This window comes from Chinchilla lanigera, unplaced genomic scaffold, assembly GCF_000276665.1.
Source record: "Chinchilla lanigera isolate Chin_1 unplaced genomic scaffold, ChiLan1.0 scaffold00105, whole genome shotgun sequence".
In the NCBI taxonomy this organism is placed as follows: domain Eukaryota; kingdom Metazoa; phylum Chordata; class Mammalia; order Rodentia; family Chinchillidae; genus Chinchilla; species Chinchilla lanigera.
Window position 1 is genome coordinate 6,043,739 of NW_004955506.1, and position 22,635 is coordinate 6,066,373.

At 40.3% G+C, this 22,635-nt stretch overlaps 1 protein-coding gene across 2 annotated transcripts in view; it reads left to right on the forward strand.

Moving 5' to 3' along the window:
- Positions 1-22,635, forward strand: part of Rnf157 (ring finger protein 157) — a gene marked incomplete in the record, with an annotated part of 81,685 nt that overhangs the window by 266 nt on the left and 58,784 nt on the right. For both annotated transcript variants that reach the window (XM_005407444.2, XM_005407442.2), the window contains 1 exon segment: positions 1-133. In XM_005407444.2, coding sequence (XP_005407501.1) covers positions 46-133 — 88 coding nt within the window.

Sequence of the window (22,635 nt, forward strand, 5' to 3'; positions counted from 1 at the left end):
CTGGGCGGGCGGCGGCGGTGAGGCGCGGAGGGGGCCGCGGCGGCCATGGGGGCCTTGACGAGCCGGCAGCACGCGGGCGTGGAGGAGGTGGACATCCCGTCCAATTCCGTGTACCGCTACCCGCCCAAGTCCGGTGAGGCCGGAGGAGGGGCGCGGGGAGGTGGGGACCGTGCGTCGGGATGCGACACGGTGGCTGTGGCGGCTCTGGAACGGGCTTCCCTGGGGAGGGTCGTCGACAAGGCCCGGGCGCCCCGCGCTGCCCCGGCGAGCTGGATGCGGCAGGCCCGGCGGGGTCACCGGGGTCACCCTCCGCAGGGGACGCGGGCGGCGCAGTGATAATCCGCCCCGCGACGGGGACGCGCGCCGGCGGATGCGCGTCTCGGGGCGGTCGGCGCCGCGCGCGGGGACCGGCGGTCCCAGGGGAGACGGCCTCGGCCTCGGTGACGCGCACCTGCGCCAGGTGCTGCCCCTGGGCTGTTGCATCCGGGACCCGGGAAGGTTAGAACGAGGTTTGCCGGGGAAAAGCTCCCGTGGCCTGTTGGGAGAGGGAGGACCAACCTGCTTTTGCAAGGCTGGTCCTTTTCTAGAGACGGTCAGAAGAAAAAACAAAAGTGTTTCCACAGAAACGTTTGGGAATCTGAATCTGGGAGTCACTCGGGTCGTCCCATTGCCAGGAGAGCCGCACGCATGATTTTCGGCCTAGGCGTAGGTATGAGGTGTGTAAGTGTACAGGAGCGTTGTGTTTGTAGACGCGCACCTTCGGTTTAAAAGGTGGCTGCCTCCCGCCGCAGGCGTGTGGCATCAGCACTGGAAACGCAGGATAGCAGCGGAGAATCCCAGCATCGCCCATTCGAGTGGGCACCAGCCCATCTGAACTGCTGGCACAGGACCAGGGTCTGCTCTTTATTTTTTAACTTGGTCTTTTCAAGACTACTGGGGACCCATGGATACCACCTTCTCTCCGGTTTGGGATCTAGTGGAGATTTGGGTGATCGCGGAGCGAGTGAGGTGTCAGAATTGGAGTGGAGCCATTCGCCTTTCGGCAGAATAAAGACATGCTAATGAGAGGAGCTGGTTTCTCAGCAGTGCGTCCAGTTTCTGCCAGGTGAACGCAGGGGCCAGACAATGAACCTGCCTCCCTGCAGAGTGTCTGCCAGAGCTCTGTTTCGCACTGCTTTTGTGCCAAAGAATGAATCCTTCAGAAATGAGTGTGAGCAAAAGCTGCTTTAGGAAGCTTTGTCACAGAGCTGGGGATCATATTTTAATAAAGCTGTGGCCCACCATGACTGCATGAAACAGTGCTAAAGAAGACAGGCATCTCGTTTATTTGTTTATTTATTTTTGAGGTAACTGGGAATTGAGCCCAGGGCCTTCATACGGAGTTAAGTCCCTAGCCCTTTTCTAATTTTTAAAATTTTGAGACAGGGTTTTCCTAAATTGCACAACCCGTACCTCAAATTGGGATCCTTCTGCCTCAGCCTCCAGAGTGCTGAAATTTTAGGTATTCCCACTCCCAGCTGATTAGTTTAAAAGGATGAAAGGCATATGGTGAAAATTTGTCCTCACTGCTCTTGTGCATTCACCTAGTTCCCCTTCCTCTCCCATATAAACCTCCCAACCACATGTAACTTTTGTTTTCTTTGGAATTCTTCCAGAATTTTCTTTCTTTTTTTGTTTTTTGAGACACGCTTTTGCTATGTAGTTCAGGATGGCCTTAATTCACTGTGTAGCCTACGTAGCCTTGAATTTGCAGTGATTCTCCTGCCTCAGCCTCCAGAGTGCCTGGGATTACAGGCTTGCACACCACACTTGGCTTCTTCTAGAGTTTCTTATAGAAATACTGTACGAGCATAGCATGCTATTGATACTGTTAGACCCTTGTTCTTTCACTCTCAGAGTTATGAGAGATCCTTTCATATTCTCTATATTTGAGAGCTTTTGTTCTTTTTAACATCTGTATAATATTACTCTAATGTGTGTCATTGGTTTTTTTCAGTCTCTTATTGATGACTTTTTTGGGGTTTTCAATATTTTACAACTGCAAACATGCAGCAGTGAATACTCATGTTACCCATATGTTCTTAGGTGAATTTTAGCTTTGTTAGTAAAAGCATGAATAACAACCATTTAAGTAACAGAAAGTGTGAGGGAGTTAGTTTATATATAGTGTTTTTCTTTTCAATTAGCATACAAGCCAGGCTTGATGGCGCACACCTGTAATCCCAGCACTTGGGAGGCTGAGGCAGGAGGATTGTTTTGAGTTTGAGGCCAGCCTGAACTGCATAGTGAGACCCTGTCTCAAAAAAGACCAAAAAACAAAATTTAGCATACAAACCAATTTTATGCTAGCTACTCAAATTTCATTGTGACTTTTAAATTTTTGAGTTAGAGGTCAGAGATGCTTTTAATCCTTAGCTAAGATCTTTTCTTCTTTAAAAGCCCATGTTTATTTGTTTAGCAGAGGTGTGATTTTGCTGAGGTGATTGTTTTTATACATACATGCACATTTTGTAACAGGAATGTCCACATTGATAAAAGCCATTAGATCTGTATTTTCTATGCAGGAAGAAATAGACACACTATAAAGACAGCTGAATTCTCATCAGTCTAGTTCCATTTCTCTATGCAGATTTGAGCAGACTGTAAAATGTAATTGTTTATTTTATTAAGTCTTAAGAGATAGAGCTTGTATAAAATTCAGAACTGTAATCAGAGTCTTGAACAGTTAACCTAGTTAAACCTTAATTTTTGCTTTCAATTGATTGGATGAAGGTCCCTCACTCCTGTTATTGAGGGTAATCTCCTTTGCTTAAAATTGTCTGATTGTAGATGTTAATCACTTGTATATCATCATCCTCCAGATTTTTGTAATATTGGAGTATGCATTTGCTTATTAAATGAGTTATCCCATGGCAAGAGCAGTTTTTTAAAGCATAGGATAAGCTTTTGCCTGTCAAATACTGTAATTTTTATAAAAATTTCTTCAAGCTTCTTCAAGTGGATCAGTCTATTTATTTATATAGGCACTAGCTGGGGATATAGCTTAGTGGTGTAGCCCCTGTCTGCAAGGTCCTGAGTTTGATTCCCAGTACACCCCCAAAAAATAAAATAAAAAATATAAATAAAATAATAGGTGCTAAGGGATGGAACCCAGAACCTTGTGCATGCATTTCTTTTCCTACTTATTACTGAGCACCTGCTATATACTGTGCATTGTGCTTGCACCAGTATGTAGGGGCTTTTTCCCCACCCACTCATCCAACAACTATTTATTGAGATCATATTATGTCTTTAGGCTTGAGACAAAGGAGTAAGCAAAATTGGCAATCTCACCCTTCCATCCCAAATCCCTAGGAATGAGAGAGTATGTGCTTTTAACACTAGCAAACAAAGGCTATTCATGATGCCTCGAGACCATGAGGAATCCTAAGAGAGGGAAAGTAGGCAAAATTAGACCAGTAAAGCAAGCACTGCTGTGAATGCACCTGTAGAAGAATCACAGAAAAATGTGCTCTCAGCCTGTATATGACAGAAGGGAGCCAGAGTACATGACCAGGCCAGTGATTGGGGTCATCAGGAAGATCATACAGGCAGCAGGATTCCTTCATGACTGCCTTTGATCCTTTTGGGCCAGGTAGTGGGGATAGTTGGAGATTTTGGCATCCTTTGGTCACAGGAGCAGAACATTGCTCAGGCAGCAAACACAGCCCAAGGGAAGGAGTTCCATTTCTCCAAACCCTACTAGTTTCCTGTCCCAACAGTAGGCAGCAGGCACCTTTGTTTGTTATGCTGGGCAGGTTGAAGTAACCCCTGGAGCACATAGCGGTGTGTGGGTTCTTATCCATATGTTCATGGTTTTTATTTATTTATTTAGTTAGTTAGTTAGTTAGTTAGTTAGTCTTCTTGAGACAGGGTCTCGCTATGCAGTTCAGGCTGGCCTTGAGCTTACTTGGTAGCCCAGGCTGGTCTTGAACTCGCAACGATCTTGCTGCCTCAGCCTCCCGAGTGCTGGGATTACAGGCATGCACCACCACATCCGGCCTGTGTTCATGGTTTTAGTGTCTGTGGCAGGTAGCAGGGTAGATGACCCCATCAAGTTTGTGATTTGTGATGTGGGCCATGGAATGCATTGCTAATAATGCTAGTTCGTATTTGGTGGCTGTGGCAATCAGGGTTCTGCAGAGTAGAAGAACTAACAGGACATATATATGAGACTTAACTTTGAGGAATTGACATACATGATTGTGGGGCCTGGAAAGTCTTGAAAATCTCTATGGCAGGCCAGCTTACTGGAAGGATTTCTGTGTTATACTGTTGAGGCAGAATTCCTTCCTCTCTGGGAAAACTCAGGGTTTACTCTTAAGTCCTGTCATGAATTCAATGAAGCCTACCCACCTTATCCAGGATAATATCTTTTACTTAAAGTCAGCTGGTAGAGATGTTAATCATCTCATTAAATCCCTCATGCCAGCATCTAGACTAGTATTTGGGACAGACAACTGGATACCACAGACTGGCATCAACAACATAACTACCACTATAGCTTCCTATTTTATTTATTCTTGCTAACTAGTTGGTAAGCTTGAGTTTGTAGTTGCTGAAAGAGTGCTTCACATGCAAAACAAAAATTACACAGTGTTAAAAAATCATTATTTAAAGATTACACTATTATTGGGCACACAGTGGTACGTGTTTATAATCTTAGCTACTGGGGAGGCTGAGGCAGGAGGATTGTAAATTTGAGCCCAACCTGGGCAACTTTGTGAGACTTTATTTCAAAATAAAAATAAAAAGGTCTGGGATGGTGCATGATCATGTATGGTGAGACAGGAGGATTGTGAGTTCAAGGCCATCTTGCACTAGGTAGCAAGAAAAACAAAACAAACAAATATATAAACATGGCGGCTGAGGATGTGGCTCAATGGTAGAGGGCCCCCTGGGTTCAATCCCCAGTACCACCCCCATGACCCCAACAAAGATTATACTCCTTCTAAAATTTTAGTTCTTGTCATTTAGTGGCAGGGGTAGGATGCATACACTACAAAGATAAATGAGTATACATAATATATTATAACCGTATGGGGTCTATCCTAGGCATACAAGGTTGGTTTAATATCTGATGCCTAATGGGTATTAATATACTATATGAATAGAACAAATAACTGCTGTGTGTGAAATGCATATGCCTGTACCAGCACTTGGAAAGCTGAGGCAGGAGAATCACTGCAAGTTCGAGGCCAGCCTGGGCTACATACTGAGTTCAAGACCAGCCTGAACTACATAGTGAGACCTTGTCTCAAAAAAAAACCCCATAAACCAAAATACAACAACAGCAACAAAAAAAGAACAGAAAACAAAAATTCCTTGACCGTTTCAATACATGTAAACAACCACTGCCCATCAGTTATAAAACTCTTGCCAAACTAGGAATAGAGGGAACTTTTCATTTTTTTTGGGGGGGGGGGTGTCTGGTTTTTTTTGAGACAGGATCTCGCTCTACAGTTCAGGCTGGCCTTGAGCTCACTTTGTAGCCCAGGTTGGTCTTGAACTCCCAACAGTCCTCCTGCCTCAGCCTCCCGAGGGCTGGGATTACAGGCGTGCACCACCACGCCCGGCTTGGAAGGGAACTTTTCAACCTGATGAAGGACATCTATGAAAAATCAGCATCATACTTAATGGTGAAATACTGAATGCTTCCCTGCTAATATCAGCAACAAGAAAGGATTTCTGCTTTGCTATTTGATATTGTAATTGGCAAAAAAAAAATGCAAAAAAATTTTGTTAAAACATGCCATCTAGCTTATGAAGGAAGAAATAAAGCTGTTTTTATTAATAGATAACATGATCCTTTCAAGGATTAAACACACAGACACGCATACACGTACACACTCACTAAAATTAGGAATGTTGCAGAAACAAGATCAATAACAAAATCAGTTGTATTTTTAATCCTTTTTTTGTGCTGGAGATCAAATCCAGTTCCTTATACATATTGGGTAAACAGTCCACCAGAGTTACATCCCTAGACCTTGTTGTATTTTTATACACAAACAATCTGAAAATGAAATTAAGAAAACAAGTCCATCCCTAATAGCATCAAAAAGAATAAATGTCTTAGAAAAAATTTAACAAAGAGAGTATAAGACTGATATACTGAAAATTCCAAAATGTTGCTGAGGCTGATGCCTCAAAGAAATTTTAAGGGGCCTGGGGATTTAGCTCAGTGGCAAAAGCGCCTGCCTGGCAAGCGCAAGGTCGTGAGTTCGGTTCCCGGTACCGGAGAAAAAAAAAACCAAAAAAAAAAAAAAAGAAAGAAATTTTAAAAGATCTAAATCATTGCAGACATTTCACATTCATGGATTGGAAGACTCAATATTGTCAAGATGCCCAGGTTCTCCTAATTGATCTATACATTGAATGCCTTTCCTTCAAAATCTCAGAAGTCTTTTTAGTAGAAGTTGACCATCCTAACATTTACATTTGTGTGTAACATGGACATACAAAGGATATAGAATATCCAAAATGATTTTGAAAAAGATCAAAGTTGGACTTTCACTACCATATTTTAAAAATTATAGTAATCAAGACAGTGTGGTATCAACATAACAAAAGGCATCTAGATCAATGGAACAGAATTTCAAGCCAGAAGTAAATCTTTACATTTATCAGTTGGCTTTGATCAAAGTACCAAAACTATTCAGTGGAAAAAGCATGGTCTTTTCAACAAACAGTGTTGGGACAACTTGATATTAACAAGCAAAAATAAACTCAGACCCTTACCTCACATCGCCAAGAAATTAACTTAAAAGATTATAGAGTGAAAAGACAACCCAGCAAATAGTAGAAAATGTTTGCAAGTCATATATACAATAAAAGATTCGTACCTAGAATTTATAGAGACCTTTATAACTCACCAGGCACAGTGGACCACGCCTATAATCCTAGCACTCTGGGAGACTGAAGCATAAGATCACAAGTTCATGTCCAACCTGGGCAATTTTGTGAGAACCTGTCCCAAAATAAAAAGTAGCTGGGGATGTAGCTCAGTGTAAAGGCCCGAGTTAAATGCCCAGTACTGGAGGGGGAAAGAAAAGAGAACTTTACAACTTAATAATAAAAAGATAACTCAAAAATGGGAAAGGATTTGAATAGACATTTTTCCAGAAAAGGTATCCAATGGATAATATACCCATGAAGAGATGCACAATATTGTTAATCACTAGGGAAATACAAATCAAAACTCCAATTAGATAATACTTTACATCCACTAGGATGGGTCTAGTAAAACTAATAACAATAGTGGTAAGGATACGAAGCACCTGGAACCCCATGCCTTCCTAACAGGGATGTAAAATCATGTAACCATGTTAGAAATCAGTTTTGTGGTTCCTTGAGTAGTTGGTTCCACTTTTAGGTGTATGCCCAAGGAAAATGAAAAAAAATACGTTTACACAAAATTTGTACATGAATGTGCATAGTAGCATGACCCATAATTGTGAAAAGGTGGAAATAACCTGAATGTCTTTATCAACCAATGAATGGAACAACTGATAAATAAAATATAGTAAATATATACAATAGAATACTATCTGACAATGAAAAGGAAAGACTTTTTTTTTGGTACCGGGAATTGAACTCAGGACCTTGTGCTTGCCAGGTAGGCACTTGTGCCACTAAGCTATATCTCCAGCCCAGGAAAGAAGTTTTGATGTGTGCTGCAGCATGGGTAAGCCATGAAAGCACTATGCTAAGTCAAACAAGCCAGCTTCAAAAGGCCATATATTGTGTAATCCCATTTATATGAAATGTCAGAAGAGACAAATCCATAGAGACAGAAAGTAGATCTGTGACTGCCAGGGGCTGGGGAGAGGGAGAGATGTGGAATGAACTGCTCATGGGTTTCTTTGGTGTAATGAAAATGTTCTAAAATTAGATAATTGTGAGTGGTTATACAACTCTGAGAATATACAAAAACCATTGGATTATATACTTGCACTAGGTAAATTGTATGGTATGCAAGTTATATCTCAATAAAGCATTTTAAAAATGAATCATAGATCTAAATATAAGAGTTCAAACTATCATATCCCTAGAAAACAGAAGAAAATATGTGTTGGATTGTGCCCACAAAAAAATTTCTTTTGAGGCAAGGATGTCATAATGCCAAAGCTGGTCTTGGACTCTTGGATGCAGGCAATTTTCTTGCCTCAACCTCCCTAGTAACTGAGACTGCAGGCACAAAGCACCTTACTCAGCTTCTGGGTTCTTAAGACGTGACACCAAAAGTACAATCTATACCGGTAAAAATAAAAACAATAAATTGGATTTCTTTTAAAACATTAGCATTTAGGGGCTGGGGATTTAGTTCAGCGGCAAAAGCGCCTGCCTGGCAAGCACAAGGTCGTGAGTTCGGTTCCTGGTACCGGAGAAAATCCAAAAAATAAAAATAAAAAATAAAAAATAAAAAAAAATAAAACATTAGCATTTAAAAAGACATTAAGAAGTGACTAGTTACTAAGGAACTCATCGTGACTAGTTACTAGGGAAATATAATTAATGGACTATAGAAATGATCCCTCAAAGTGTAGTCTTGGGAATATGTCAGGGAGATACCACTCCACACCCACTAGGATACCCATGATGAAAAAGATAGTGTCAAATGTTGAGGAGAATGCAGAGAAATTGGAACCTTGGTGAACTGCTGAGGAGAAACGTAGAAGGGTAAGCCACTTTATTATTTATTTATTTATCTATTTATTTTTATTTATTTATTTATTTTTGGTCTCTTTGAGACAGGATCTCATTATGTAGTTCAGGCTGGCCTTCCCCTCACTTTGTAGCCTAGGCTGGTCTCAAACTTGAAACAGTCCTCCTGCCTCAACTTCCTGAGTATTGGGATTACAGGTGCACACCACCATGCCTGGTTTATTTTTGTTTTTCTTGAGTACGGTCTTACTATGTAGTCCAGGCTGGCCTTAAACTCACTGTGTGGCCCAGGTTCTGGCCTTGAATTCACTGTGATCCTCCTGCCTTCGCCTCCCAAGTGCTGGGATTTTGGTGTGCACTACCATGCCCAACTAGCTACTTTGGAAAGAGTTTAAAAATGTTCTAAAAGTTAAACATAAATTTACTTTATCCTTCAGAATTTCTACTACAAATCAGGCCAAAAGAAATGATGCAGATATTTATAGCAACATTGCTCACAAAAGCCAAAAAACTGGAAAGAGCTCAAATGTCCACCAGGCAGTAGATAAACAAAATGTGATATATTCATACAGTGAGACACTATTCAGCAAGCTGAGGGAATAAATTACTGGCACATGCCACACAACATGACTAAACTTCTCAAACACACTCAGTGGGAGAAGCCAGATGCAGGACCACGTATTGCATGAGTTTGTTACATGAAATATCTGAAAGAAGCAAATTTAGAGAGACAGAGGGCAGAGCAGTGTTTGGGGATGAGGTGGCAGTGGGAATGAAGTATATCAGGCACGACAGAACATTTTGGCATGGAAATGTTTTCAACTGGATTATAGTGGCGGTTCCCAAAATCATTGAACTGTGGAGTTAACTTTTATACTCTGTACACTATACCTCAGTGAAGCTATTAGAAAGTAACAGTTCAGGGTGGCTTATGTGTTTCGATTGCTAAAAAGGTAGAGTTGGGGGAAGCACGTGGTGTTGAGGGTACACTCAGAAGGCAGCTGATAGAACTCTCCAGTAGTTCCCGTGGAGAGCAGCAGCAGTGGCAGACAGAGCAAGGTAAATGCCCTGACAGAGTTAGAGAAGAATGAATAGATGAGTTGCTTGCAAAGAACTCTCCTAGGTAGGCAGTGAGAAATAAAAATTGGGAAGTGAGAAGGAGCCAAAATTAAGAGAAAATAAATGACATTCATTTTTCTCTAAAAACCATTTAAAGTCAGATGTGGTGGTGCACACTTGTAATCCAGCACTCTGGAGTCTAAAGCAGGAGATTGCTGCAAGTTTGAGCCCAGCCTGGGCTACATAGTAAGTTCAAGGCCATCCTGAACTGCATAGTGAGAACCTAGCTCAAAAAACTAAACATACATAAATAATAACCATTTAATTAAATTAATTAAATCATTCAGTTAGATTATTTTACAATTTTGGATTAAATTTCTTTTTTTTTTTTTTTTGTTAGTTCTTTCTTTCTTTTTTTGAGACGGTCTCAGTGTCTAGCCCAGGCTGGTTTTGTGTACACCAGGTGTGGTGGTACTTGCCTGTAATCCCAGCCCTCAAGAGGCTGAGGCAGGAGGATTGAGTTCAAGGCCAACCTGAAGGACATGGATAGACCATGCTCAAAAAAAGGTCAAAACCTTTGATTCTGTGAGGAAGAGGGAAGAGAATGGAACACAAGAAGAGGACTGAGCTTTGAGACAAGCCCAAGGCTACAGGCCTGCAGTAAGGAGAGCAAATGAGAGGAAGACACCCAGAAACTGCCGGGGTTTTGGGAACTGGCGGATATGAGTGTTGCACTCTGCTGAGCATCTCTGAGATGAATGAAGGAGAGAAGGCTTTTGGCCCATCAGTGTCCAGAGCCAGGGCCAGTCGGGTGGGGAGACTACTGTGAGGACTGGAGGGTCATGGGGCGGCAGAGGGTGAGTGGTGGGGATAGTACCTGGTGGCGGATGGAGGGTTTTATATTTGTTTTTTAAGTTGGGAGACCAGAATATGCTGTAGAAGGAGGGAAGAAAACCAGTGACAGGAGAGAAACAGAAGCATTAAGAAAGAAGGATGGGGCTGGGGGTTTAGCTCAGCGGCACAGCGCCTTCCTGGCAAGTGCAAGGTTGTGAGTTCGATTCCCAGTACCGGAAAAAAAACCAAAAAACCAAGAAAGAAGGATGGTGCCGGGAATATAGCTCAGTGGCACAAGTGCCTGCTTGGCAAATGCAAGGTCCTGAGTTCGATTCCCTGTACCAAAAACAAAACAAAGCAAAAAAAAAAAAAAAAAGTATGGAAGAGGGCAGCTGTTGCAGCATTCAGTTCATCTTGGGAGTTTCAGCAATTGGTCATGCAGTGCATGTTCTGATTTTTAAAAGATAAAATGAAAAGAGATAAGGATAATTACTGGTGAAGCCTCAGATGGGGCAGAAGCAGAGTTGGGTGTGGTGGCGCATGCCTGTAATCCTAGCTGTTCAAAAAATTAAATGGGGATGGTTCACAGCGGGAGGCTGAGGCAGAAAGGTCATAAGTTCAAGGCCAGCCTAGGTAATTTAACAAGACCTGTCTCAAAATAAAATGTCACAGGGCTGGGGATGTAGCTCAGTGCTTCATACTTTAATCCCATTTAAAAAAAAAAAAAGCAGAAGCATTTCGCAGTGAGAACTTAGGTGAAATAGTTGACCCCTTACGAATGGGGGAAGGCAGAATGCCTATATAATTAGAAATACAGGGAAGCTGGAAAGTATCAAAACTGTAGTAATAGAAGAAGGATTTGGTAGCACCACCAAGTAGAAGGAAGACAGATAACAGTGGTTGGGGGTGGGGACTTGAGAATGTGGGAAGGGTTTGGGTCCGTGGACATGTACCTGGCCTTACATACTGTGAGGCTATAGTTGCAACAGTGTGTTGTTCTGACTCAGGATAGAACAGAGTCCCTATCTAGGTATATATAGCATGATTAAAACAGCATTTCAGATTATGGGCTAAGTGGAATATTCAATAAATAGATTTAGTAAAATTTTCTATTTATGAAAAAATTAAATCCTTATCCCACACAGTTCGTATCCACAAATTCCAGATATAGAAACAATCGAATAGAGTGAAGGAAGGGGAAAAGAAGGAAGCAACATAAACCGGAAAGAAAATCAGAGAATGTTGTTATCAGTAGGGAAACAGTTAATTAAATCTGGCCATGCAGTGGGAACACATAGAAAGGTTAAAAGCATACACAGCTAGCTGTCTACTTGGGGAACCTGACACTGCCTCTTTCTGTATGACCTTGGAAAGTTACTTAACCTTTAATGCTTTAATGTCCTCTTCTGTAAAATAAAAATGCAGATCCATAGGGTTGCAAGAAATAATCCATGTGGTGCTTGTTTGTACTGTACTGGCATAGAGCAAGCCCTCAGCAAGAAGGCTCAACGATATATAGTTTTTTGGTACTGGGAATTGAACTCAGGACCTTGCGCTTGCCAGACAGGTGCTTATACCACTGAGCTACATCCCCCGCCTCAATAATATTATTATTAACCATATGTAGCCATTAAAAACAGTGAGGACAGATGTGGAAAGATACCTACAAGTACATTAGGTAGGGAAAGTGAATTAGAGATTGATTGTGAACCATCCTATTTAATTTTTTTGAAAAATAAAGTTAAACAGAAAACCTGGATGTCTTTGAATATATAGAGAAAAATCTGGAAGGCCACTACCCAGTTGTTAACAATGCCATTACCTCTCCTGGAATACGGTTAGATTATTGTCTTTAAATTATATAATTCTATGTATTATCTGTAAAGGACTTTTTAAAAAAAATTAGTGGGCAAAGGTTTACATTTTTTTAATTAAGTTTATTGGTACATTTTGGGTATAGCTAATGGTTGTATTCGTTATAGGGAATTTGTACCTGTACATGATATAACCTGATTCTTCTTTTTTTCTTATTCCCCTCCCTTCAACCCTTCTGCCCCTCCACATTTACAAAAGCTTTGTTTCCATTTTTTCCTTCTTTTCTCACCATTTTTTCTTTTCTCTTCTTTCCTTTTCCCCTCCCCCCTCCCTAGTTCCCTTCCCCATTTGAACATTTTCTTCCTATTTCACAATATCTATTATACATTTTGGTCCTTATTTACACTTTCAGTTCCTCACATCAGAGAAACAGTGTGACGTTTACATGTGTCAGATTTTTTTCATTAAAGAGTATGGTCTCAAGGTGCATCCATTTACCTAGAAATGTGTCAAGCTTGTTCTTCTTTATGGCTGAGTAGTGCTCCATTGTATGAAAAACACACATCTTCCTTAGTCATTCATCAGCTGACGGGCATTTGAGTTGTTTCTAAGATTTAGCTATTACAAACTGTGTAGCTGTAAAATGGGTGTGCATATATTACTGTGGTGTGATGCTTTTAATTCTTTTGGGAAGATACCTAGAAGAGGGGTAGCTGGGTCAAATGGAACCTCTAGTTTAGTTTTTTGAGGAATCTCCACATGGACTTCCACAGTGGTTGCACCAGTCTACACTCCCAGCAACAGTGGAGAAGGGTTCCTTTTTTCCCACAACCCCACCAGCATTTGTTATTAGTTGTAAAGACTTTTAATACTTGTGTTATTTTTAAAATAAAAACGTGAATGAAGCTGGGCATGGTGGCACACATCTATAATCCCAGTACTCCAGGAGGCTGAGCCAGAAGGATCATGAGTTCAAACCCATCCTGATCATTTTAGTAACTTAGTGAGATAGTGTTAAAATAGAAAGTAAAGGACTGGGGATGTAGCCCTGGGTTCAGTCCCCAGTACCTCAGAAATGAATGAATGAATGAATGAAAATGAATGACTGACACAAGCATCTCTGTAGCATTACAGGACTGAGTTGCAGAGTGATTACAGGTCTTGCAATAAAAACTTCCTTTTAGCATGAGATAGTGGCTAAAATACACACTTTGTAAAATGTAAAGTTTTCATGACTTTAAAAAGTTCAAGATTTTTTTGGTTTAGAATTGTGCTGTGATAATAAATAAATGACTGTTACTTATAAGTAGAAAGAGGTGGTTTTTTCCCCAAGCTTCTTTCTGTAGCCGAGCATATTTCAGTAACTTCATAGATTTGGAATGATTCATTTTAAAATTGAATTTTTTGTTCGTTAACATTTGGGATGCCCATAAACAGAGTTGTAGGAAAATGAGTTTAATTGTCCTTTACAGATTGTATTTCATGATAGTTTGGTAGCAAATGTCATGATATCTTATTGAGGCAGACATAATTTAGGGAATCTGCTAACCAGTAATTTCACTGTGATATTAGGAATATGCCCCAAAGTTTAAATTTAAAATGATTAGGTAACTTATTTGAGATCATGAATTCTAAATGAGATTTTTCTTATCATTCACGTAATTAGTGTCAAATAGTTGCATTTTTCCTTGTGGAGAGTTTCTAACTCCTGCTTCAAAAGTTGCCTTTGGTAGGATGGGGTTCCCTCGGTATGGTACAAATCCCCTTGGAGTTTTCCTGTGTTCCTGAAGAGCCAGAAAGTGTTGAGAGTGACTAAGATGAAGTCAGATGCTGAGGAGTAGTGTGTCTGGAGCCACTGTGTCCTGTATGGTAGCCCCAGCCAAACATGGCTAGAGAGAACATAAAATGTGCCTGCCCCTGACTGAAATGAGCAATACACAGTGAGAAATATGTGTCTGATTTTGAAGACTCAGTAATAGTAAATACAGAACTCTGTAATAATTTTTATATTGATTACATGTTGAAATGATAATATTTTTGATATAATGGGGTAAATAAAATGCTTAAATTAATTTTATCTATTTCTTTTGCTTTATATTCTTTTTTTTGGTGGTAGCACTAGGGATCAAGCCCAGAGCCTTGAACATACTGAACATCCACACTACCATTGAGCTATGCCCTTAGACCCATTTTTTTTGTTTGTTTTTGAGACAGGGTCTTGCTATGTAGTTCAGGCTGCCCTTGAATTCACTATGTGGCTCAGGCTAGTCTCAAATTCATTGCGCTCTTCCTGCCTCAGCCTCCTGACCCTTTACTTTTTATAAATGGGCTATTAATTTTTTTTTTTTTTTTGGTAATGGGGATTGAAACCAGGACTCTCACACTAAGCTACATCTCCAGACCTTTTCTGTACTGTATTTTAACTTGAAACAGGGTCTCATCAAGTTGTTTAAGTTGCCCAGGCTGGCTCTAACTTGTGACCTTCCTGCCTCAGCCTCCCAGAGTGCTGGAATTACACATGTGCATCACCACACCTGATTGGGCTATTAAATTTTTTTTAGATTAGATATGTGGAGCATGGGATGTAACTCAGTGGTAGAGCACATGCTTAAGATATGTGAGGACCTGGGTTTGCATTTGTGGCACATGTTATTTTTTTACTAGATAGCACAGATCTAGAGGAACAGAGTTTAGTGTGGAATCTATAGCTTTTAAAAGATAGCACAAAAAAAAGGCGAGTGAAAATACTGAAATGGAACTGCATCTAAGTTGGAAAGCCTAGAACTATGGATAAAGACATGAAAGGCCAGTGGGTTACTTCCTTATAACTTACTTAAGGTAATGGAAATGCTAAGTGTGGTCATTTTTTGGAGAAAAAAACAGTAAGTGGCTTGGTGGACTTTTTTGAGTGAACAAGAGTGGGATCCAGACACCTTGTGTAAACCAACTTCACTGGATACTTGCAGCTATCAGCTTATTTCCATTTTATAAACCTGCTCTTAGAAAATGACTTTTTCTTTTTAAGATGTGGGGTCTTACTGTATAGCCCAGGCTGATCTAAGCTCTAGCAATCCTCCTGCCTCAGTCTCCTGAGTAACTGAGATTATAGACATATACCACCATGCCTGACAAAAATAACATTTTAATTCCTAATTGTTATAGGTATAACTGAATTATTTTTATAATTATTTTTTTCTCCATGTTTGGCTGGAAAAAGCTAGTCCATTTGTTCCCCTAGAATAAAGAATAAAGGAAAAATTCTTTTTCCTTCTTTTTTGAGACAGGGTCTCACTATGTAGTTCAGGCTGGCCTTGAACTCACTTTGTAGCCCAGGCTAGCCTCGAATTCACGGCAATCGTCTTGCCTCAGCCTTCTGAGTGCTGGGATTACAGACATGTACCACCACACCCAGATCTCCTTTCTTTCTTCCTTCTCAGTCCTTCTTCTTCTTCTTCCTCTTCTCCCTCCCCATCTATCTCTACTCGGATTCGAATCCAGGGCCTTGTGTACACTAAATACGTGCTCTACTGAGTTACGCTTATTGTACTCTCACCCTTTAATTTATATCTTAATTTTGTGGCTTTTGTTTCGGTTGTTTTTTGTTTTTTTGAGACATGGTCTCTCTTATATAGTTCAGGCTGGCTTTAAATTCACTCTGCTGCCCAGGCTGGCCTTGAACTGGCAGCAGTCCTCATGCCTCAGCCTCCAGGTGTGTACCACCATGGCTAGCTAGTTTAGGTTTTTTAAAGATTACTTCTTAAAAAGAGGTGTTAATTTTTTGGAGAAGTATGCCACATCTTCAAGATATGTTATTGCTTTTTTAAGGAAAGGAACTTTTTTTTTATTATAAAAATAATCGCCAGGTATGATAATGCATGCTAGTAATCCCAGCACTCTGGGAGGCTGAGACAGGAGGATCACAAGTTTGCGTTTAGCGTGATCCCTTTAGTGACTTAGTGAGATTCTGTCTCAAATAAGACCATTAAAAAGGGCTAGAGATACAGTTTAGTGTGAAGGCCCTGGGTTCAATCCCCAGTCCCATAAAATATAAGTAAACAAACGAATAAATAATAGCTGAGCATTTTGATGTGTGCCTGTGATCCTGGCCCTCTGAGAGGCTGCAGCAGGAAGATACAAGTTCAACCCCAGCCTGGGCAACTACGCAACTTAGCAAGACTCTTTTCAAACTGAAAAATAAAAAAGGACTGAGGATGTAGCTCAGCACAAAGGCCCTAGTAGCAAACCAAAACAAAAACATGTTTCCTGGTGATAGACATATATGCGATTATTTTGTTTGTTAGAGATGGGGTCTCACTTTGTAGTTCAGGCTGGACTGAACTCACTATGTAACCCAGGCTGGACTCAAACTTGCCGTGATTCTCTTGTCTCAGTCTCCTAAGTGCTGGGGTTACAGGCCCACCTGGCTATGAAGCCTTTTTAGATGGAGACCTTAAAACAATTATATGTGATCAGTGCCTCTGGCATTCTGGTGGAGAGCTGAGCTGTGCTTCTAAGTCTCAGTCTGGACATAGGACCTCTAGAAACTTTGAGGGACTCTGGAAATTGTAGTAAAATTTTTTCAGAAATACCTAATTGATCTTTGTAATTCCTCTTACTGGTATTCAGAGTTAGTATCAGGTTTCACCTTATATTGTTAGTATACTTCTTGCTAATAGTGTTTTGGAAAGCCGTATGGTAATTGTGTTTATGTTGAAAACATTGCATGTTCTATAATTTTTCCCTATGCCTAGAGATCTTCGCCTTTTTTTTTTTTTTTTTTTAAAAAAATGCAAAGATCAGTGTAATTTTTGTGTTTAATTCCATATTTTATTCTGGACTGAGGGGTTATATATTTAACTTACTGGTTCTTCCATTAGACAACTAAAAATTAGTATTTCAACTTAATGTGGAAAACAAAATATTTTTTGAGAACTGATATATAATTTTTGTTTGCTTTTGCCAGAAAGGAAAAAACCTGGACCTTATCGGGTTGAGCATTTTATCATCTAGCGCGTTGTCCCTCTTTTTCCTGTAACACAGGAAAAGCAAGTCAGATGATGTGCGTATCATAAAGGACTCCAGACATTTGGCTTGTCTTCCCTGTACATGGGAAATAACACACTTGTGGGGTAATCAAAAGTATAATGAATATTTAAATTCAAAAAGTTGTTACAGCAAAAGACCCATTAATCTCTCTCAAAATACAATGCTCTCTCTTCAAGTCCTTGTCTCATTGTTATTGGCAGCGTGTCCTGTATTGTTAAATGTAGGCATCCGGCATGGCTTTGCCATCAGCCATGTCTGTGTATGCGTGGAGAAAGACAAGAGTGGGTTCCATGTCCTGCCACAGCTCTCTGCTGCGGTCGGACAGGTAGATGGTGTATAGTTGGGATGTGGGGTAGGGAGGTGTCCTGGCCTCGGGTTCAAGCCTGGTCTCTCTCTGCCTCTGCTGTATCCCAGCCATGGAGCTTGGTGTTGTCACTGGATTCTTCCACCCTCCATGTCCTCAACTGAAAAGTAGGCCCAGTATCACCTATCTCACAGATAACATTTAAGCGGAATAATTTTGGTAAAGTTCTGTGTATTTCTTACAATACATGCTTGAAAATTAAAGCTAAAATTCAAATGACAATATTAACCTGACTTTTTTTCCTCATAGGACCCTTTTTTTAAAAAAAAAATTGAGATAAAACCTAATTTACCTTTACAAGCCTGGTGTGATGGTGTATGCCTGTAACCCCAGCACTGGGGTGGCTGAGGCAGGAGGGTCACCGTGAGTCTAAGGCCATAGAGTGAGTTCAAGACCAACCTGAAGTATATATAGTGACACCCTGTCTCAAAAAAAAAGACAGTTCACCTTTTATTTATTTATTTACTATTCATTCATTCATTCACTCATTTATTCATTTATTTAGTTAGTTACAGATTTGAGATGGGTTCTCCCTATGTTGCCCAAACTGGTCTCGAACTCTTAGGCTCAAAGTATTCTTCCTACATCATCCTGCCATTAGTTGGGACTATTGGTGCCCAGCTAAAATTAATCATTTTTTAAATGAACAATTCAGTGGCATTTTTATATTTTCAGTGTTGTATAAGTGCCAATGTATGCTAACTTTTTTTTTTTTTTTGGAGACAGTCTTGCTCTGTAGTTCAGGCTGGCCTCAATCTCTCAGCAATCCTGCCTCGGTCTCCCATGTGCTGGGATTACAGGAATGCGCCACCATGCCCAAGTTATTTCTACCCTTTGACTCTTGTGAAAGGTGCTTTTGTGAACCCATGTGCTTTGGGGTTTTTTTGGAAGGGGTTGTCTTTTTGAGACAGGGTCTTGCTATGCAGTTCAGGCTGACCTTGAGCTCACTTTGTAGCCCAGCTGGTCTCGAACTCGAAAGGATCCTCGTGCCTCAGCCTCCCAAGTGCTGGGATTACAGGCGTCATATGCTTTTAATGTCCATGATTTCCTCATATTTTATTTCTCAACAGCTGTTTTCAAAGAACCAACAAAGGCTCATGGACAGTAATAGCTGGGATCAGGAAGGTCCTTGTCTTTACTGAGTCCAAACTCTATAATATGTGAAAGTAAAGAAAGTACTGACTAAAATAAATCTGTGCTTTGGGTTTTCTGTTGTAGTATTTTCTTTCCTTGCAAGTTGTGCTGTTGTGGCTGTCTCAGGGTCCTGAATTGGTTCAAAATATTTACCTTTCCTGGTCATTTTGACTTTGGGGGAAAACCAGAAGTAGCATTGTGTCATTTCTGCCAGATTATGTAGATGAGGACTCACTGTAATGTTTGTATTTGACAGAAATTGCTATAAACATTTTGAATCGATTCAGGACATCAAGGCAGCCACAAAAAGATATGAAAGAGGACTTCAGAACTGCTTCAGAAAGTGGCAGAAATAATGGGATAAATGTATTCAAAGCAAGGGGGAACACTTTCAGAGGGATTAGTGGCAATATTTCTTTTACTGTAATAAATTTTTGTTTGTATTTAAACATTGATCTTATTTTTTGTTTGTTTTGAGACAGGGTCTCACTTCAGACTGTCCTTGAACTCATTATGTAGCCCAGGCTGGCCTCAAACTTGCAATAATTCTTCTACCTTAGCCCCCTGAGTAGTGAGTGCTGGGATTATAGGCATGCTGTACCATGCTTGGCTGTTTACCTTTGTTTTGTTTCTGAGACAGGATTTTGCTATGCAGTTCAGACTAACCTTACCTCACTATGTACCCAAGGCTGGCCTTGAATTCATGGTAATTCTCCTGCCTCAGCCTCCTGAGTGCTGGGATTATAGGCATGCACCACCATGCCCAGCTGTGACCTTATTTATTTATTTATTTATTTATTTATTTATTTATTTATTTATTTATTTATTTATTTATTTATTTATTTATTTATTTATTTTTAAATCATGCCTCATATATTTGTTGAGGAAACCTGGTCAATTGCCTGGTAGTTTTCCCAAACTGAATTTTACTGATTGCTTCCCTGAACTGTCATTACTCAGATGCTTTATTTCCTGTAACTTGGTGTTTCGACTCAGCAGTTTGATCAGATTTGTTTTCTTACAGCTTTAAAAATGTCCATAATTGTCAGTGTGACTTTGTTGTATTGTCCATCACCAGCATCATATCTAGTTGTCTTTTTTTAGGGGGAGGAAATTGGTGATTGACAATTCATTAGTTTGTTAAGGGGTGTACAGTATAACTGGTATGATGTCATTCCTTCTGTGTTTATTAGCTGGAATACACTGTAAAAAGCTTACAGTACTCACCAGTTTTCAAAATAACCTTCCATATCCATGGGATGTGCATTTATGGATTCATCCAATTGTGGATCAAGAATATTCAGGGAAAAGAATTGTCTATACTGAACAAAAAAGTGCAAACTTTTCCATTTTTATTCCCTAAACAATATAACTATTTTCACATTTTTATTGCATTATAGTTATTATGAGTAACTTAGAGATGATATTAAGTATATGGGAAGCCGAACATTGTGGCACATATCTATAATCTCAGCACTCAGGAGGCTGAGGCAGGAGGACTGTCATGAGTTCAAGGCCAGCCTGGGCTCCATAGTGAATTCAAGGCAACATAATAAGACCTCGTCTCAAAAAATAAAAAATAATATAAAATATATGAGAAGATGTGCCTAGGTTATGTGCAAATAATATGACATTTATATAAGCGACTTGAGCACCTGCTCTTCCTTTGCGGCTCAGTCACTGCCACTATAAGGCAGTTGCCTGTAGACTTCTTCCCCCAGACCTCTCACCCAGCTGCCCACAGGTACTGGAAACTCAGTGGTCCCACACTGAACACAGGCTGCTAACTCCAGAGCCCAAATCTGCTTCCCTCCATTCCTTATTCATCACTGAGCAAATAATGCATCAGTGTAAAATGTTCAACTGTTCTAACTTTACCTAATATACCATAAAGACATACTCCCTAATGTACAGAAAGTACATTCTAAGGTTCAACAGTAAGTGGCTTATGTTGTTTGAGAAGGTTGCTTTAAAAAAAACAAAAAACTGAAGGCAAGTAGGCAGCACCCCATCTATAAATTATGCACTTGGAAAATAGGGATAACAAGTGCAAGGCATAAATAATTGATAACGAAACTTTCCTAAATGATGAATTGCATGCTGTATCCCTGCAGGTGGCTGCTCTTTGTATTTTTAAGTTTTCATGGGAAACTTCTAAGAGCTCCCAGTGGTGGCTTTGATTTGGGCTGCTCTCACTCCCAGAGAATGTTTCCCTGATTGTTAATTCAAGAATTACACCCCTTGTGTGGTGAGTGATCTTATCCACATTGTTTTTTGTTTGTTTGTTTTTTGGTAGTGGGAATCAAACCCAGGGCCTCGTGCTTGCCAGGCAGGTGCTGTACTGCTGAGCTGCATCCCAGCCCTTCCACATTGTTTTGTGGTTTTTTTTTGTTTGTTTGTTTTTTGGTAGTGGGAATCAAACCCAGGGCCTCGTGCTTGCCAGGCAGGTGCTGTACTGCTGAGCTGCATCCCAGCCCTTCCACATTGTTTTGTGGTTTTTTTTTGTTTGTTTGTTTTTTTGGTTTTTTGTTTTTCTCCAGTACCGGGAACCGAACTCACGACTTTGCGCTTGCCAGGCAGGCGCTTTTGTCGCTGAGCTAAATCCCCAGCCCCCTTCCACATTGTTTTAATAGTTTTCCCAAACTAAAGCTCCCTGTGTAGAAGGTTTAAAAGAAAAGAGTGTTTAGTTCAGTTTTTCTGTTAGAATTGTCTTCTCTACTTTCCTCCGGCTTCTCCACAGGCTGAAAGTGCTTTACCTCATTTTTTTCTGTTTGTTGTAAATCTTCAACAAAAATTGTTGAAGGGAGTTTAGATATATCCTAGCTGTATAACTCGTAATTAAGCCTATTGTGGTTTCCGAAGGTCTTTGTATTAGCTGGAGAGTTGGGATGTATGAGGGAGAACATTGTTTATTATGGTGCAAGCCCTTTCCTTTGGACAGCTTACTGCAGAATCAGATTATAGCAGTTTGGGGTAAGAGATACATATGTAGTCATGGAAGTTAACGTGTACCCCTAGACATAACTCTCAGTCTCCCTAAGCCTCCTCTGGTGACTTATCATATTCTGGGACAGTTCCTTGGTCTGTCTGGATGAGGCTGAGAGGATGAGAGGATGAGAGTGTGTATGTCTATCCTTCCAGAGCGCTGAACTGTCGCCTCTTAAACACCATAGTCTGGGAACTGGTAGGTAAAGTCAGGGAGAGCTATATAATTTAAAATCTTGTTTTTCTTTTTTTTCATTAATTGTTTATTGGTACATTTTAGATATACACAATGATCACAGTCATTATAGGGAATTTGTACCTGTACATGATATATCTTTTTTTTTTTTCTTTTTTTTTTTGGCTTTTTGAGACAGGGTTTCACTATGCAGTTCATGCTGGCTCTGAACTCACTTTGAGGCCCAAGCTGACCTCAAACTCACAGTGATCCTCCTGCCTCAGCCTCCAAAGTGCTAGGATTACAAGTGTGTGCCATCACACCGAGCTTGTACATGATATATTTTGAATCTTTTTTTTTCTTTTTTTTTATTTTAAAGAGTAAAACAAGGATAACATAATAATAGGGGGGACTTAGCATATTACAGACAAAATGGTAGGAAATTATCAATGGTTATCGATTTACATATTATTATCTACAAAATAGTTTCTCAGGAAAACAAATAGACAAATAATAG